Here is a 20,828-nt window from a genome sequence, read left to right on the forward strand (position 1 = left end):
CCATTTCGTAAAATTTTGGTAATAGTGGATTTGGATTGCCGTGCCCGTGGACATACCTCAACATTTGAGAAAATCATGATAAATTTTTTGTGTTTCATTTTATTTATTATTTGCATTTCGTCATTAATTTACTTATGGGAATTGTTCGAATATATATATAATGATTTTTCTCAACATAATTTACTAGACAAATCATAATAAAAAAATAAGAAGCAAAGCCCAACTTTGCTCTTACCACTTGAACAAACCCAGCCGAAAAAGGGAGCTCCCTATCTCCATTGCCAATTAAATTATGATTCACTGCATAATTTTGGAGACTCCAAAGGAAACAAAGTAAGCAGCTCAGGCTCTGCATATCCTTCTCCGTACCGAGGCGATGGGTGCAAGTAGAACCGTCTCTCCTTGATGGCTCTCTCCTCTTCCTCACTGCTCATCACCAAATCATGATCACGAGAAGCTGAAGACACCATTGTTATCGTCGACGATGAATCTTGAATATCATAATTCTCATGGTGATCTGCTGCCTCTGCAAGTGACAAGTTTGAGAAACATTTGGAAGGGGTACTCAATGGGCTTCCCTGCAGAAAAAAAGATAAGGCTTGGCCACTGTAGTAGCAGGGATCCATGGAGAGGAAGTCCAGCGCTAGAGGCGGCAGCTGCATGGGCGTCGCCGCCGGTGCTCCTCCTGGAGGTTTGTGGTGGAGAGTAGTCGACGGCGGTGGTGGCTTGGTAATGATCTCCATATTGGACCTTGAGTATTGCCTTCTCTCGTGGAGTGCTGCCTTGAACGTTGGCCTCTTCACTCCCACAGCCCTGGTGGCTGTCGAGCCTGCAGCTTCATGGGTGGCAGCCGCGGCGGCGGCGGCGGCGACAGTGGCGTTGTTGCTCTCAGCAGGACCCGTTAGTCGTTGTACAACATCTCGAAAGCTGCCGGAGTCTGCTTGAACGAAGGTTGTTAAGGGGGGCTTGGAACTGGAAGTCTCAGATTTGGGCTTCTCCATTGAGAGATGAGGTTCAAACCTTCATGCACTGCTGCAAATGAGATCATGACCATAAAAGGATAGCTTTAAATTTTCTGAAAATAAAAAATAAAAAACAAAATTTACATGTTTTTTTTATTTATTTTAAGTATATTTAAATTCATATCATCATTTTATTTTTATTTTAGTTTAAAAGGGTATAAAATGAATGATTTAATCGTTATTTCTGAATATTAAAATTTCTAGTAATGGACTGTCAAAACAATTGAAAATCATAAATCTAGTTTTCAATTTTTTTTGCAAATAGCTAAAAATCAAAATAAAAAACTGACAATATAAACATACGTGTTTTTAATAATTTGTTTGTTAACTGTGCAAAAATAAAAACAGAAAATAAAAAACAGTAACAATATCAAACAGACCCTTAAGTTTCAACCTTATGAGACACCTCTTCTAGAGAAAAAAGATGATATCATGGGATGAGGTCGACAATGTTTCTTCAAATTTCAAACAAAACCATCGCACTAAGCACCTTCCCAATGACTTGAGCTTATTGTCGAACTTAATACAATTAATACAGTTATAAAATTCTTCAAAAATATTATATTGTCATAGTCCATTGTTACCCATCTATTACTATATTGTTGATACATGATTCATACTTTTCAAGAAAAATGCATTTGGTAGATTATGCGTTGAGATTTTAGAAAAAATGTTAGATGATAAAAACACAATTTTAGTTTCATCCATTGCCTTGGTCCAATGGTGCCTTCTAGCAAAACATATACATGACCAAGGCATTCAAATGTCTCCACGTTAGAGGTAAATTATTTCAAGCTGTAAGAACAGAAGAACAAAATTATAAAAGAAGAAACCATATAGTCAAATTGACCCACAAAAGAATCAAACTTTGAAATGCAAGAAATTAAGAAACACATGGAATTTTTGAGAGTTCAAATTTCAAGAATCAAACTTTGAAAAATTCAATTTTCAAATACTAGAAGAAAAGCGAAAAAACTAAAAGACTAACCAGATGTTTTGATGGAAACACACCTCTAAGGTGTCGTCACAACAAATCGTATAGTACCATCTAACACGATGAATAAAACTTTGGCAGCAATCAACTGGAGAGAGGAATGAGAGAGAAGATATGGAAACGACAAATGCATGAACAGAACGAATCAAGATGGAGTAGGAAAGAGAAGACAAGATGTATCTGCAAATTAAAGGAAGAAGAGAGGTGAGGGATTTGACTTTTTACAACTGCAATGAAACCATGGCTTTTCTGGCGATCAAAGACTCACAGGTTAGATTAAGTTTAATTTGGAAATGGGATAGGTATGCACAGAAAACCCGCTTTCAAGCTTTGACAGATCTTTCTTCTTGTTATATATAGAAAAAGAAAAAGTAAAATGAATCCCATGCATGAAAATTAACATGCAATTGCCAGATGTACATACCCACCTGCCTTAATATATCTACTGTTTGGTGTTCTAAAAAGTTGGTCATGCAAGGTCAAGGATTGGCAACCTCTGTCTATTTATGAAATCCAGTTGGGCATGTTTACCATTCAATCATGGAGAAAAATTAGCGCATACAGAACGAAGCACCATGCATGGTTCATGATTCATTCATCAATGTCTCTTAATTGTATTATTAGCATCGACTCACAGCAAATCATATATATCTCGCTTGCGCAAAACATCTTACTTTTCATGGAGATTGAAAGCTAATGCAACAAAAAGAAATTTCTACACGTTGTAAATTCAACCGACCTCCCCTTCGTATAGTTTATACTAAAGTTGGTTTGGGTGGTAGAATTGAATGACAATGACTGATTACATTATTCATTTTATAGAGTTACATTAGAAAAGAAAATACACTGACCTCCTTAAAGATTGATAAGAATCACAAATGTAGTTGCATCATATTTTGCATAAGAGACAATGAAGGAAAACAAAATGAATTTAAGGAGTTCAATAATGTTCTCATTTTACAATTTTATTTTCTAAAAGGGGAAGGAAACTTGAGGGTTCTCATGCCCTTTCTTCCTATATGAAACACTTGAAATTCGAACCCTCGAAAATAGGGAAGGTTTCAAAGGAATTATGAGAATATGTTTTGTGATTACGACTATCTTATATGTTCTCTTTCTTCCGTTTGTTGATTTCCTTCCTTCCTTTCCTTTCATTCCAACTTCTTCAAACTCTGAGATATAACATTATTTTTAACAAAATTTTTTAAAAAAAAAAAACGCAACCTTTTTTCATTATAAACATTATATGACAATTTTTTTAAACTTTAAATATTATATACTTCAAAATAAAAAACCCTAGTAGCATGTTTTTAGGTCAACAAACACCAAAGTAATTTAGCCGAGTTGTCTTTTTCCTAAAATGCTCTTAAAGTTCCAAATTTCGGGGATCTCATTGAATTGAATTGGCCTAATTGTGCATGTGTTGTGATATGAAAATACGTACGAAGGTAAAAAATTAGAATAATATGTGTGTATGTGTGTGTGTATTAATTATCCCATTTTTGCTATAGAGATTTTTTATAAAAATTAACGTGAATGTGAGATTACATTTAAAGATTTTTTGGAAGGAAAACGGAGGGGTTTTTGTTTCCTTCCTTCCTATCCAAAACCCTCCCTCCAAATTAGGAGGCTCCAAAGTGAATGTGAGTAGGGATGAGCATAATTCCGTTAAAACCGAATTAACCAAATTAACCAAGTAAATTTGATCGGTTCGGTTTTCATTTTCATTAAATTCTAATTTTCGGTTTTGGGTTCGGTTAACAAAATAGTATAAGTTAATCATAAACAATTATATATGTTATATATTAAAATATTTATAAATTATATATATACGAAAATTTAATTTCTTTTTATATATATTAAAATATTAAATTGGTTCGATTGGTTTTGAGTTCAGTTAAATATGAAATTTTGGTCGTTTTGGTTAATGGAATTTTTTAACCAAAATTTTTTTGGTTAATTCAATTAATTAACCGAATTCACCGTGTCGCGACATCCCACCCGCGAGGGTACCCTGGGGTGGGTGACATGAAAATGATTTATCGATTTTCAAAAAAAATTGAGGTTAGAGTCACTACTAATCTTGTAGAGTGTGGTTAAAACACATGATTACTACCCAATTAAGGGTAGAATCAGTCTGCATATACCAAAGTAGGGATCGAGAGTTTGATTATGTGAGGGAAAGCTACTAGCACCCCCTACACACTCGTTTTACGAACGGTACCTAATTAATTGACAATTATCCTAAATTAAATTTAATAGTTTTTTTAATTTTACTCTCAAAAAATACTAATATACATGCAAAATAATAAGTCATGCAAATATTCACATTTACATTATATATATATATATATATATATATATAATAATAATAAATATCCCTTAGAACTAAGACATGTGAGGCTTGAAAAGCCCATGCATTTTCTTTGAAATCATAGGGATAAAAACCGAGAAAATATTTTATGAAAATAACTCCTAGATTTATTTCAAAAATTTATAAAATTTTTCTAAATATTGAACAACATTTAAAAAAAAAAAAATTTTGGGAGATTTTGGGAACCATTTATTTTTCTTTTTCTTTTTTTGGATAAAAAGTATGTAAAAACAATTTTCCAACATCAAAAATACTTTTCAAAATTTTCTCTGATTTTTCTCATTTTTTTGTGATTTTTCCATATTTTTCCCAAATTTTCAAATAAATAAAATAATAGGAAAATAAATAAGGAAAATAATAGGAACGGGTTTAACAAACGGTTGAGTGAGTCAATCGGTTCGTATAGAACCAATCCGCGTCAAAGGCTAGGTCACGTGCCATCTTCAGGTGAAGCCACATAGCGCACACAACACATACATACTTAGCTATTCGTACGTGTAGGTTCTGACGTCACAGTGACATCACTTGGCCGTGTGTTGGCCACCGGGTGGGACGGTCCTAGGCGTCCAAGATCGTTGATGTGGTACAATCCTATCCATTGCGTTAAAGCACAAATTGAATGGCTGATAAGAAGTCGTGTAGTGCCGTGAAGGTGTGGAGGATGGTGTGCCACGTGTCGTGTTCTTGTGGCTGCGAGGCCACTTATATAAAAGGTAAAATTTTACTGTTTCGCTCATTTCTCCCAATTCCTCTCTCTCTCTCTCTCTCTCTCTCTCTCTCTCTCTCTGTGTCAAAAGCTCTCTCTGCTCTCTTTCTTTCTCTTCGAGTGATCTAAAACCCTAGGGTTTCAGATCTTCATCTTGCTCTTCTTTGAAAGCCTTTCTTCCCTCCTAAAACCCTAAAATCAACTACTCTCTCTCCCTCTCTGTTTCATCGAGCGATCTGAAACTCCCTCTTCTCTCTGAAACTCTCTTTTCTTTTTAAAACTCCCTTTTCTTTTCTTTTTTCCTATCTAAAAACCCTAACCTCGATCCAACTCTGAAAATATCTCAGAAGATCTAAAACCCTACATTTCTCTCTTTCTTTTCGAACGACCTTAATGTTTGGATCTCTATTCCTTTGAAGATCAAAAACCCCAACTGTTACTTTACATTTTCTTTTCTCTCTGTGACCTTGAAATCACTATTTCATTCGCCTTTACAGTGGCGAACTTCAGAACTCCCAAAAGTGTTCTGATGATGGGGCTTGATTCGAGATCCGGGAAGAAGCCTACTTTGCAACTCCCCAAACCCTTAAACCCGGTCCGACGCATTATACCTGATAAAATCCTAATAATCTATAAATAAATAAATATATACGCAGCGGAAAACATAACTATGATCCTCAATCATAAAAATACCAGAGTTTACTATATCTATCTACATTCCATATAAAACCATTCATCCATCGGCATCCATATTTACACATATCTCCAAAAATAACATAGCCAATAACTTCCAATATTCACAACCCAGAAGACTTAGAACATTAACATGAAACATAAAATATACACATCCCTAAATATCATCAAAATGTTTATACCCTTTCTCTATCTATAACCCAAAAATGCTATCAGCCTCGAGCTCTCTAAGCTCGATCTCATGGAGGTCCTGAAAAAGGTAATTTTGTATTTGGGTGAGACACATCTGAGTAAGGAAGGAAACAATATATATTAAAATAACGTGTAACCAACATGAGATTATAAATAACATACTAATATCATTTGCAAATCATTAATATAAATTTTGAACACATTTCTTGAGCCTAATCAAACACATGTAAGATATTTTACCCATGAGATTACCCAAGGATAGGGGTGATTACCCACCCATACAAGTAGCACCCCTTAGCTCTAATTTCCTAGGTAACCCAAAGGTCACAACTGAAGCATATCAGTGTACTCACCTTACTCAGTAAGCCCTCAAGTAATAGATAAATCTTATACTCACACAATTCATACAAAAGTTTACCAGTGAAGGCCCCCGAGAATAGGGAAATCTACCCACCCATACAAATAATTTCCTTCTGCCCTAGTGCGTTATGCAGCCTACTGCTACATCTGATACTATTAGCACACTCGTCTTTTTCAGCGAGCCCCCGGGTGAAGAGTTTGCCCCGCCCAACCGTAATATGTTCTACTAGCATAATTGTTGATAATACCATAATACATTATTCTGTCTGTTATTTTAGCAATTCATAACTGTTCATGTTCTCAACGTTAACATTTCATAACATTTCACTTTACGTGGCCCTTCACATTTTACATCGTTCACATTTTACATTTCATATCCATTTCATTCACATTTCGATTTCATTTCATTTTCATTTCATTCATTCGTACTACAGCTCCTTTTACCTGTACATCAGTTAGTCCATATAAATATGCGATAGTCTGCTAACACAGTTCCTTTTAACTATCATCAATTAGTCTACAACTCCTTTTAACTGTCTTTGTATTCATGGTTGCATTATCAAACACAAGCAACATAATCCTTATAACATTTTCATAATTAGTGCATTTCTTACATAACCTGCATCTCATACATATAACATATATTCGCATAGAATTTACATTTACTAATGCCATACAATTTTGCAATGAAATTCATATATATATTCCTTGTAAAATAGTCCAACCAACATTTAACGTTCGTATACTGAAAATAGACCTTTCATTTCTTACATAGTTATCCTAAAAAAATTATTCACTTACATCAGTTCATTTTCACATATACATAGCTAAATAAGCAACCCTAAGCTCAGAAAACGTAATTTACATGATTGGATTTTATACCCACATAAAAACATATATGCATATATATAACATAGTCCATTTTCATTTAATTCATGAAAGCCTGATTTAATATATAAATTCCCCCTTACCTGAATCCTTGAACTACGTCAATAGGAATCCCCAAAAGATGTATGTGACGCTCACCCAGACCCTGTATTCCAAAAACCCTAACTTACTCAAATCTTAGAAAAATACCCATTTAATACTTCCTAGGCTTCAAATAACAATATTCATTAAGAAGACTCCAAAATAACTCACTTACCCTAATTTTGGGATGTTTCCCAAACCTCTCAAATCAACGATCAGCTCCCACAGCTTTGTAGAGAACGATCTTACGAACCTCGTGGTGGTTCTGGATTGTCAAACCAGGTCAAATCCAGCCCGAAATCGAAGAGAGAAAGCAGTGGGTCCATTTTCTAAAGAATGAGAGAGAATTTGGAAATTTTCTCGTTATAAAATGAAAGCAACTCTATTTATAGGCAGGGCTTCATTGACAAAACACGTGGACTTGTCAACAATTCCATGAAGAACACTCATTGACAAGACCGTGAGTTCGTCGACGAGTTTCAAAACATCTCAAACCCTCTCGATTAATCCTCGTTAACGAGACATGCATACTTGACGACGAGACTCAAAAGATCTCTCGTTGACGAGAAAATCCTACTCGTCAATGAGCACCTGCTTGTTACCCTTTTAAAATTTATTTTCTCTTTCTTCTATTTCCCTTTTTCCTTTTATTATCTTTCTTATTATTTTAAATAGTTAAAATTCTCCAAGTCGTTACATACTTAGTTGTCACCGGTGCAAAAGATAAGTACCATTTCCCCCATTTCTCCTCTCTATTTGTTGTCTCTGTTTGGTTGTGTGTTTGCTTCATTTTTTTGCATATAAGTTGAGTGCTGGTTGTCTGTTTTAGGCGATTCTAGGGTTTCAAGTTCGGAAGGTCAGGGTTCAAAGACGAGTTGACTCATTCGAACCCTGACTCACTGAATGGCTACGAGGTTGACTCGCACGAGTCAATGCAAGGGCTCGTGTGGACTCGGTTATGTTCCGAGTGTGGCCTAGTGGGCTCTGACATGTGTTGGGTTTTGGACTCGATTTTAAAACAATTATTGGTCTTGATTTTGAAAAGGGTGATTGGGCTTTCTGGTTTTAAAACGTTTGGGCTTAGTTTTTAGAATGAACGGGCTCGGGTTAAAAAAAAAAAAAAAAGGTTATTGGGCTTTATTTTGAAAAATGGACTTGAGTTTTAAAACATGGGCTCAAGTTTTAAAACACGGGGACTTGTTTTTTTTTTTTTTAAGTGGTTGGGCCTCGGGGGTTTTAAAATAGGTACGGGCTTGAGTTCCTTTTAAATGGGCATTGGGCTTATTTAAAACAGGTGGGCTTGGGTTCCCTTGAAATAGGCCTCAAGTTTATTTAAAACAGGTGGGCTTGGGTTCCTTTTGAATGGGTCTTGGGTTTCTTTAAAATAGATGGGCTATTTTAATGATAGATGGGTTTGGTATTCAAAACAGATGGACTTGGTGAGTTTAAAGATGGTGCGCTCTTACTTTTTGGTTCGAGTTTGGTTCACGTTCAAGGAATTGGCTTAGGGGTCAGTTCAGCTTCAGTGCTGGGGTTGGTTCGAAGGGGTCGAGTTCGAGTCTTGGTTCAAGTTCAGTAGGGATCTAGGTTCAACACTGAATCCAACTTCAGGTTTGAGTCCCTGCATTCCAAGTCTCGTGCACAGTTCAACATGTAGATAGTACAAAACAAGAAGGAAAGCATTTTGTTTTACCTTTATTCTTCCCCTCCTTCGATCTTCTTTTCATGTCCGCGAGTCTATAGGTATTGAGGTCCTTCTGATATGGTTTTTGGGTTCTGAATGGGGGGCACTACGGAATGCCTTCTTGAGGAATTGGCTCCAACTTTCAAGAGCCTCGCAAGGTTGCTGCAACTTTGCAATCTACTTCTGGAACTTCTTTCTTCTAGCGTTAGTCCTCTTTGCTCTTAGTATGCACTTTTGAACGTCCCTCTTTCTCTCAATTGTCTCTCTCAATTGCTCAATTGTCTGGTCAATTGTTGAATTCTCTGTTTTTTGCTATGTGCGAGACTCTATTTATAGGGTAGATTCTAGGTCAGCTTTAGGCAAGGTCCCATCAATCTTTTCTTCCTTCTTTCCTTCCCAGCAGTGATCAATTACTAGCTTTCCTTCTAATAGAAATCCGTTCCCCAATTCATGCGATTAGGATGATTCACCAACTAATGGAGATTTGGGCAACGAGTCTGAGGAGGGAATATTTCAAAAAATTTCAATCTCTCTTGAGAACTTGTTTTCATACCAAGGTAATTTTATTGCGCACGTGTTTATTTGAATTTTCATTTAGCAACTCTGACTTATCTAATTTTTCTTTCTAATTTGGTGAACACAACCCCCGAGATGCTTCAAAATATGCTTGGATGAGACCTCAGAAGATTTTGATTTTATTTTATTTTCCCTTGTATTTCTTTTGTAATTTCCTGCATCCGCACATTTATTCCCTGTATTTCCCTTTATGTATTTGTATGGTATTTCCCTATATTTGCACATTACTTTCTTGTATTTCCTTTGTATGGATTTGTGTCATGTTTCCCTATATTCCCTAACTTGGGCACGTGCCCTTTTAATAAAACATTTTAGTTCTTCACGCATGCTTGGGCCATTTGTATGAAAATAAACAGGAATATAAAATTCAAACGTTTATGATTTTCACCATTTAAACTCTAGCACTTGGTCTTGAAACAACTGGCATTTAAGAACATGATTTTAAGAATGGTTTTAAGAATACGAATTAAGAATTCTAGAAACTTGTCAACCTAATTTTGTAAGGCAATGATTTTAAGAATTCCTAGTCTCACTTAAATTTCCATGACATGATTTTGAAAAACCTAGTTAGGCACACTTAGGATCATGGCTAAGTAAATCAATTGTAGTCCTATCAACTTAGGAACTTAAGAACAGTTAATCAATGATGCGCAACCCCAACCTTCAAAATCTGGATTAATTTGATTCGGAATCCCTATATCATAATGGAAATGAACTGGTAAAAATTAGGGTGTCTACACACCGAACCGACCGAATGCTCACCCCTAAATGTGAGGGTATATTTAGCAAATGTGAGAATATATTTAGCAAATTTCTGCTTTGTTCGCTTTCTTTTTGTTATCCATCCCTTTCCTTATATTTCATTCCCTCCCTTCAAACCCCAAAAACAATGTTAATTTACAAAAAAAAATACCATAAATTTTTTCTATTGGAGACATTTGGCAAACATTATTATTATTATTATTATTATTATTATTATTATTATTATTATTATTATTATTATTACCCTAGCTATACTACAAAATAAAAACCACAATAGCACGTCTTTAGGTCAACATGTACAAATAATTTTGTCGAGTTATCTTTTTCTTCAACCAACTAACAAATGTAGACAAGAAATGCTATAAGCCTCTCAAAAGTTGTTGGATTTCGGATATGTCATTCAACACTTAAGTTTAGAGGCGAGCATTCGGTCAGTTCGGTTAAAAAATCTCATTAATCGAACCGAGCAAAATTTCTTATTTAACCGAACTTAAAACCGACCAAATCGAATTTTGGTTAAATCAGTTAATCGATTTAATATTTTAATATATATAAAATATAAATAATATATATAATTTTAATGTATATATTATATAAAAATAAATAATATTTTAGTACATATATAATATAAAATATTTTAATATATAATTATTTATTATTAATTTATTTTATTATGTTAATTTGGTTAACCGAATATACCGAAACCAAAAACCAAACCAAAAATCGAAATTCAATAAAAATGAAAACCAAAACAAACCAAATAAATTTTTAACCGAACTGAACTAATCGAATTTATTCAATTAATTCGGTTTTAACCAACTTATGCTCACCCCTATTTAAGTTAGTCTAGCTATATGAATTTAATAAGAATTTGTGAACTAATGTAAGAAGTTGGACCAAGTATGTAAGACATGTATTTGTGTATGTATCATATATATATATATATATATGTTTGTCTTCCGACTTTTTGATAAATGAATTTGGTAGTCGCAAGAATTCACCCTTTTGAGCTTTATTGGAGGTTTGAGCTAGCTTGACTGGTGTGTCCAACCAATGTGTACGTATAACCCCCTGGCCATATTTTCGCTCTAATTGTATAGATACTATAGGAGAAAATAATTCTCTCGATCAAGTGACTTTTTTAAATTGATGGCATATGACATAATTTATAATATGTACTAAAAGTAAATTAGTTTTGAATCATTATAAATTAACTCATTGATGCATGTGTACTTGATTTTTATTTTATTTTTTTAACTCGGAGACTCTAACCACCATCGCATCACTTTGGACACTATGGTATGGCATCAAACCAGAGGAGGTGAAAGCCATCTGCCCATTGACGCACCCATGGTAATTCACTGGTGCAATGTCTCAAGAGAGAATTGAACTCGTGACCTTAGGGTCACTAAAGTCACAAGTCGCCCTTATCACTTAGGCTGACTCAGTTGGGCTATGCACCTAGTTTTTGTTTATATTAAGTGGGTTTGAGTTAGTTTAGTTGATCAAGTTTGTCATTTGGATTTGGATTGGTTAGAACTAAGATACAAATTTAGTTTTTTGGATTTTGTTAGGGCGGGGAATTGGGTTTCAATTTTTTGGATATTTTTTTAATTTTACAATGAAAAGCATTAGGTTGGAATAATTTTCTTTGCATTATGTTCCTAATTTAGTTATTATGAGTGTACTATGGTTAAAACCTTACACTTAACTGACACTGCTACTCTATTTACATATTCATGTAAATTAATCTTCATCTATATGATGTGGATGAAGGATGGAATATTTGTTATATGCCTGGATATCAATGATGACAAAATTAGAACCACTAAAACCATCACATTCTATTATCACTCAAGGTGAAGCTATTTTTTCACTTTAAAAATTTATAAAATAATATTTATACATTATTAATATCTCAATCTTGAATATCAACTTTTACATTGTTCATATTAAATTGTTAATATTATAAATTCATATTAATATATTTAAAATTTTATATACATACCAAGAAATAATTCAGGATAATAATGAATTGTGTTGTATGGAAAAACTTAGATGACACTAATTAAGTCTTTGGTTAAAAGAAATTTATATTTAAAAACTTTTTATATGAATAAATAAGTTGCTAAGATCTTAAATTATCAAAAATAAATAAAGAAATGTTATGAAAAGTATAAAAATTAATGATTGTCACTCCTTCATTTTCCACCATCATAAATTATACGTTATCGTTATTGCTTTATGAAAGTGTCATCTCTTCCTCTCATTTTGATACACAGACAAAAAAAGCTTGAAGTGTGCATATGAATAGAAAGGATGAAAGAAGAGGAGAGATAGAAAGAAAAAAAGATATTTAGTACAAGGTCGGTTCCAAATCATCTTATAATTCCTCCCAAGATAGTGAAATTTTTAATCCCATCCTCTCGTGGAGTAGGCATAGCCGAACCCTATAAAATTTCTGTCTCATCTCTATTTATTTTTTTGCATCTTTTACAACACGTTATCAACACAAGACTCTAACTATTTGAGATATTTCTTTAAATCTTATTTAGTTTATTTCTTTGTAAGTTTTACTCAACAAAAGTATAATATCCTCCAGAAGAGAACATATCTTTTAAAGTTTAAAGAATACCAATCTTCGGAAGAGATGATAAGATAGACCTCCTGAAGAGGTTATGTATCTAGTTTCTAGAAGAGATGGTAAATACTTACCTCCTGAAGATGGTATATTTTTAACCTCTTGAAGAGATGTTAAAATTGACTTCCTAAAGAGGTGAAACGTTTATCCTTCAGATGAAGTAATACATTTAATGTCACAACCCGCTCATTTTCACACATTTTTTTTTATTATTATAATATCATCATAAAAGCAATACCACATTCTAGCTCAGCAGGTCACAGTCCACTTGGACCCGTGGGTACCAGGGATACATCAAAACATACAGCAGAAGCCTACGCAACAGAAAGTATAAAATCATATACATCTCATCATAATGTGCATAACACATACCAGAGTACTACAAACAATATCTCTTAGTATATACATCCCAAAAATAAATCTATGGACAATTCTCACAAAAATCTAACTGTCCCAACCAAGACTTACCCTTCCAACAAGGGCGGATAACTACTCTATATCAGCGGGGCTTTTCTCGCTCTCCTATCTGTGGCTCCTGAAAAGTTAATGAAATTTAGGGGTGAGACATCTCTTAGTAAAGGAAATAAACTAATACTAGTGTGTGGCAACATAAGTAATTTGTGTTCTACATATACCATACATATCATATTCAGTACTGTTTATCAAATCTGGGAAAAACATATGTATATCAAAACATGGCAGAACATACTGCATTTCATAAGCATATTTCTTCTCATATCATAATAATAACATAAAAACAATCCTAGTAGGTTAGCTGGCTGTTGTCATGTATTACCCCCACATGACTAGGTTGTGTGGCCCAAAGGCGGGACCTGACAATGGTTGGCCGACCACTGCCAAGTCAACAGTCTAGTTTGTAGGCCCGATGGGTCTACCCAGACTGGTCCGTACACTAGGGGCGATAACAGCACACTTCTTGAAAATAACCACATCGACCATCCAATCTCACACCACTCCGTACAGCGGCGTTAACACAGATATCCTAATCATGAAGACCATTGACACATAACAACGGTACCGTACAAGTGCTAGCCTAGACCAAGCCAACCAGATTCTGATATCATATAATATATACTGAAACCGTGATACATGAATATCTCATATCATTAATTTCCACATCAATCATATCATTTTGCATATATACGTGTATCATAAAAATCATCAGTCCATACGCCGGCAAATCACATAGCATAACCCGTACGCTGGCAAATCACATCCACATAGCATAGCCCATACGCCGGCGAACATATCCACATATATAAATATATAAATTTCTCGGCCCAAACGCTGGTTTTCCATCATAAAAATCCATACCATCCACATTCCCAGAAAACATTATTTTACAACATTTTTACTCATGCCACACAACAGATTTTCCACATATTCAACATACGATCATTTTCACATTATTTTGTAAAATACAACATATATATAAACTTATACATTTTCCATAAATCAAATGATATATATATATATATATATATATATATATAAGCATTTTCTCGAAAATAGAAACTAACTTAGTTTATCTCCTTACCTGATTCTTGAAAAGCCCCTAAGAAAATCTTCCCTGCACCCGCAGGATTTCCGACTCAATACCTTTAAAATGAAATTCACCAGAACTAAAGTTTAGTATTTTCGTACGTACAACATTTTCTATAACTATCACTAAGTCAAATTAGGCTTAAAAGTCTTACCTCAACTCAAGAATGATTCCTAACGTCCCTAATCAACACCCCTGGAAACGGAAACTTCCAGTATTAAACTTTAATATTTTAAAGCATACAACACTTCTCTCAACTGTCACAAATCCAAAAATTGAATATAAAATCTTACCTTGGATTTGGGATGGTTTCCTCCTTGCTTTCACCGATGATCCGCTCCAACAGATTCTGAGAGAACTCCGCCAGGAGCGTCGTGGTGACTTCGGATCGTCGATCCGGCGTAAAAATAGCCCAAAAATGAAAAGAGAGAGAGAGAGAGAGAGAGAGAGAGAGAGAGAGAAAACCGAAGAGAGGAGAGAGAGAGTGTTAGCTTCTTAAAGAAGCTTTAAACCCGGATTTTCATATTTATAGAATAGCGAAATTCATCGACGAGCCCAACCTTCGTCAACGAATTCTCGTTAATTTCGTCAACGAAATTCAGTCGATTCATTTCCCCCTCTCGGTATTTTCTCGTCAACGAAGCCCTGTGTTCGTCGACGAAATTATTAAAGCTTTCATCGACGAAATCCTGTGTTCGTCAACAAAGCTTGGCAGCTTCCCTTCTACTCCTTTTCCCAATTTCCATTTCTTTTTATTTAAATTTTCATTTAAAATTCGGGTCGTTACATTTAACCTCCGGAAGAGGTGGTAATTATTACACATTTTCATATTGTAATTGAAATCATACTCTCTTAAAAAGTACAAATTGAGAAAAAAATAATAACGTTCTTGAAGAAACATATTTAAGTACCTCCGAAAGGATGGAAGTAATATTATATATATCTATTATTATATCAGTTTTAGTTTAGTTTTTACATTTTATTTTTCTAAATTATCTTTTTATTGTTAATTTAACTACATGTCGAACCTAAGCAAAGTTGAATTCGTTCCCCTAGATATCAAAGGCAACAATTATTTATCATGAATTTTTGATATTGATATCCATCTAAATGCAATGAACTTGGGAAACACTAATTTAGATGGAAATACTGCATCCCTGCAAGATCGTGCAAAAGGTATGATCTTCCTCCGTCATCATTTAAATGAAAAATTAAAAACTGAATACCTCACTATCAAAGACTCACTTATCTTATGGAAAATTTAAAAGATAGATTTGATCATCAAAAGACTGTAATTTTACCAAATACTCGACATGAATGGTTGCACCTAAAGTTGCAAGATTTTAAAACAGTCAATGAATACAACTCAACTTTGCATAAGATTAGCTCAAAACTAAAATTATGTGATAAAAATATTACTGATGAAGACATGCTTGAAAAAACATTTACTACTTTCCATCCCACTAATGTGCTCCCACAACAATAATATAAGGATAATAAATTTACTAAATTTTCTGAATTTACATCATGTCTTCTTATTACTGAGCAAAATAACGATCTTTTGATGAAAAATCACCAAACTCATTCAATTGGTTCAACCTCATTCCCTGAAGTAAATATAAATACATCTCATGGTCGAGGATGAGGCCACAGGCATGGTCATAGTTGTGGTCGAAATAATCACTGGTATTGTCGTGAGGCCGCAATTCCTCAGAAAAGGGATGCCCCCAAAAGTGGGATAATGATTAGGATCAACAACTCAGACATCATGAAAATTAAATACTACAGATGTGGAGGAAAATGTTGTTGGTCGCGTACCTGTCGTACGCCCAGACACTTGGTAGATCTATACCAAGCCTCTATAAAAGAAAAAGAAAAGAGTAAAGAAGTTGAAATAAATTTTACTGATAATGTTGTTCCAATAGATCTTCATGCTAGACCATCCAACTCTGTTTATCTTGATGTTGCTAATTTCCTAGTAAATCAAGACAAAAATGATGATGTAATATTTTAAGACATAAAGTAAGCAATATTGTATTTGGATTTCAATAAATAAATTATCATATTTGTTGTTGTTGTTATGATCAATTATAATAATGGGTTTTTAAAATACGTATTGTAGTGTGGATTGTCCTAAAGCTTTGATCATTCTAAGATGTCTATGGAAGAAATTTGTTTAGCTGATAGTGCTACAACACACACAATTCTTCAAGATAGGAAATATTTCCATTACTTGAATATATCTTCAACAAATGTTAATACAATATCTGATTCTACAAATTTGATTGAAGGCTCCGGAAGAGCTAATATAAAGTTACTCAATGGTACTTTATTACAAATTGATGAATCATTATATTTTAGCAAATCCAGAAGAAATCTGTTAAGCATTAAAGATTTAAGACTCAATGGATATCACATTGAAACTACAAATGAAGGCAATAAAAAATTCCTTTATATTACTTCTATTGTTTCTAGGAAGAAACAAATTTTAGAATAACTGTCAACTTTATCTTCTGGATTGTATTATACAAATATTAAAGCAATTGAATCATATAATGTCATGCATCAGAAGTGCAATGACCCAAAGTTATTTACGCTTTGGCATGATCGTCTTGAACATCCTAGAGATGTAATGATATGAAGAATCATTGAGAATTCACATGATCATCCACTAAAGAACCAGAATATTCTTTTATCAAGTAACTTCATATGTACTGCTTGCTTTTAAAGGAAATTAATTGTCAAACCATATATTTCAAAGATAAGTCTTGAATCTCCTAGTTTCTTATAAAAAAAAATTTGTGGTGATATATGCGGACCAATACATCCACCATCTGGATCATTTAGATATTTCATGATCTTAATTGATGTATCTATTAAATGGTCACATGTTTCTCTATTTTTTACTCGTAATATTGCATTTACTAGACTTCTTTCTCAACTGATTAGATTACGAACTCATTTTTCCGATTATCCAATTAAATTAATTCGTTTGGATAATACTGGTGAATTTAATTCCCAAACTTTTGATAACTATTGCATGTCACTTGGAATAGATTATGAACATCTCATTGCTAATACCCATACACAAAATGGTTTAACTGAATTTTTTATTAAGAAACTTCAACTTATTGCTAAACCTATGATTATGATAACCAAATTGCCTTTATCTATTTGGGAATATGTTATTCTTCATGCTGCATGTTTAGTTCGTATAAGGCCAACTTTCACCCATACTATTAGTTTTTAGGCAATAACCTGATATTTCTTATTTAAGAACTTTTGGTTGTACAGTATATGATCCTATTGCCACTCCTCAAAGAACTAAAATAGCTTCTCAATGTAAGTTTCGTATCTATGTTGGTTTTGATTCCCCTTCTATTATTAGATATCTTGAAACTTTAACAAGTGATTTGTTTAAAGCACAGTTTCAAGATTGTCATTTTGATGAAACAATATTTCCTATATTAGGGGGAACAAAATCAGTGCCTGAAGCACAACATGAAATCACATAGAATGCAATGAGTTTATCTCATTTAGATTCTTGCACAAATTAAAGTGAACTTGAAGTTTAGAAGATTATACATTTCCAAGAGATTACAAATCAATTATCAGATTCTTTTACAGATACCAAAGTCATACTAAAATCTCATATACCTGCTGCAAATATTTCAACATGTATTGATGTCATTGAAGGACAATAGCTGGCTAATAAACCTAAACTGCAACTTAAGTGTGGAAGGCCTGTTGGTGAAAAAGATAAAACTCCAGAAGGAGAAAATTGAAATCTGTAAACACTTCAGAAGTGGTTACAAAGGTGGATGATCCATTCGACATTCACAAACCCATTTCTTCTGAAAATGAAATCCTTACCATGGAACCTCCTGAAGAGGAATCTCCTGAAAAAGAAAACTCTTGAAGAAATATCCCTTGAAAAGGGACAGGTACTTGGAAATAATAATGAGATCTCAATTCATTACACAGGAAAAATGTGAGATAGAGATAAAGTTGTTGTCAACAACATATTTGCATATGCAGTAGCTACTGACATTACTAAAAGTAATGACGAAACTGATTGTAAATCAGTTAATAAATGTCGATATAGAAGTGATTGGCCAAAATAGAAAGAGGTTATTACAACAAAATTAAACTCTCTATTAAAAAAAGAAGTTTTTGGACCTATAATCTAGACTCTAGAAGATGTCCAACCTATTGGATACAAATGGATATTTGTGCGCAAGCGAAATAAAAATAATGAAATTACTCTATATAAACTAAGGCTTGTGGTGCAAGGTTTCTCATAGAAACTTGGAATTGATTATGAGGAGACACATTATCGCGTAATGGATGAAATCATTTTCAGATTCTTAATTCGGCTAGCACTTGCTGAACAACTGAGCATGCATCTTATGAACGTAGTAATAGCATACCTATATGGATCATTGGGTAGTGAAATTTATATGAAAATCCCTGAAGGATTTAAATTGCCTAAAGTAAAACCTAGAAATTTATATTCAATTAAACTGCAACATTCTTTATATGAATTAAAACAATCTGGATGCATATGGTACAATCGATTAAGTGAGTACCTTGTGGAAGAAGGATTCATGAATGATTAAATTTGCCCATGTATTTTTATTAAAAGATTAGACTCCAGATTTGTCATAAGTATTATTTATAATGATGATTTGAATTTAGTTGGGACTCTCAAAGCGTAAAACTGCTATTTATTTAACGGCGGAATTTGAGATGAAAGATTTAGGAAAAACAAAATATTGTCTTAGCCTATAGATTGAACATGTAAACGGCAAAATTTTTGTTCTTCAATCTAAATATTTTGAAAAGATATTAAGGTAATTCTATATGGACAAAGTTCATCCTTTGGATCTCCAATGATGGTGCGATCACTTAATATTAAGAATGATCCATTTCGACCTCATGATGAGGGGGAATTACTTTGTTTTGAAGTACCATATTTAAGTGCTATCGGCTCTTTGATGTATTTGGCTAATTGTACAAAACCTGACATTACATTTGTTGTAAATCTACTAATAAGATAGAGCTCTGCTTCTACTCGACGACACTGGAATGGAATTAAGCACATTCTACGCTACTTAAGAGGTACATATGATTTGAGTCTATTCTACTTATTTTATTCCAAGTCTCAACTAGTAGGATATGCAGATGTCAGATATCTATCTGATCCTTACAATGCTAAATCTCAAACTAGACATGTATTTCTTGACGGAAAAACAATTATATCTTAGAAATCAATAAAACAAACTATTACAGCAACATCCTCTAATCATTTTGAAATATTAGTCATCCATGAAGCTAATAGAAAATGTGTTACTCAGATAAATGATTTCTCATATCCAATCAAATTGTGATCTTCAATCAATTAAGGGTATTCCAGCAGTTTTATATGAAAACAACGTTGCATATATAGCTCAACTAAGAGTGAGATATATAAAGGGTGACAAAATGAAGCATATCTCTTCAAAATTTTTCTATATACACGAACTCTAAAAGAATGATGATAAAGATGTTCAACGTATCCGATCAATGATAATCTAGCAGATTTGTTCACTAAAGGTTTGTCTGCAATAATATTCAAGAAATTGATTCATCTAGTAAGACATGTTAAAAATCTTAACAGGAGTTAATATATGGGTGATGTCTATCGGGGAATATTATGAAAAGTATAAAAATTAATAGTTGTCACCCTTCATTTTTCACCACCATAAATTATGTGCTAACTTTATTATCCTATAAAAGGACCCTCTCTCCCTCTCATTTTGATACACACACAAAAAAAGTTTGAAGTGTGCAAACTAATGGAAAGGATGATAAGAGAGTAGAGATAAAAAATAAAAAAAAAAGATAATTTTGTTTAAGATCTGTTACAAATCATTTTGTAATTACTCACAAGATAATAAATTTTTTTATCTCATTCATCCGCATAATTAAATCACGTAAAATTTCTTCCCCGTCTCTATTTATATTGCTGTGTCTTTTACAACAAGAAATACTTTCTAACAAGAGAATTCATAATGTCACCCCCATGGTGGTTCAAGTGGTAGTGCAGGTTACGGGAGTGTCTCTCATGAGGTCAGGTGTTCAAATCCTTATGGGCTCGTTTCCGTCCCTAAACTCCTAAATTTATCCTCCCTTTGGAATTGTGGGATCGACTTTAAGGAGCCCAAGATTAGTCACGTGAACCGTAAAATAGACACGTAGATATCTGGTGCGTAATCCAAAAAAAAAAAGAGAAATCATAATGTCTACGGC

The 20,828-nt window shown here is 33.6% G+C and overlaps 1 protein-coding gene across 1 annotated transcript; it reads right to left on the reverse strand.

The window, feature by feature from the left end:
* Positions 1-290: 290 nt before the first annotated feature.
* LOC131160030 (VQ motif-containing protein 31) lies at positions 291-1,001 on the reverse strand. Its single transcript, XM_058115317.1, has one exon. It carries the CDS (start codon positions 999-1,001, stop codon positions 291-293), a length of 711 nt encoding a protein of 236 aa, XP_057971300.1.
* Positions 1,002-20,828: the final 19,827 nt, after the last annotated feature.

This window comes from Malania oleifera, chromosome 7 (genome assembly GCF_029873635.1).
Source record: "Malania oleifera isolate guangnan ecotype guangnan chromosome 7, ASM2987363v1, whole genome shotgun sequence".
In the NCBI taxonomy this organism is placed as follows: domain Eukaryota; kingdom Viridiplantae; phylum Streptophyta; class Magnoliopsida; order Santalales; family Ximeniaceae; genus Malania; species Malania oleifera.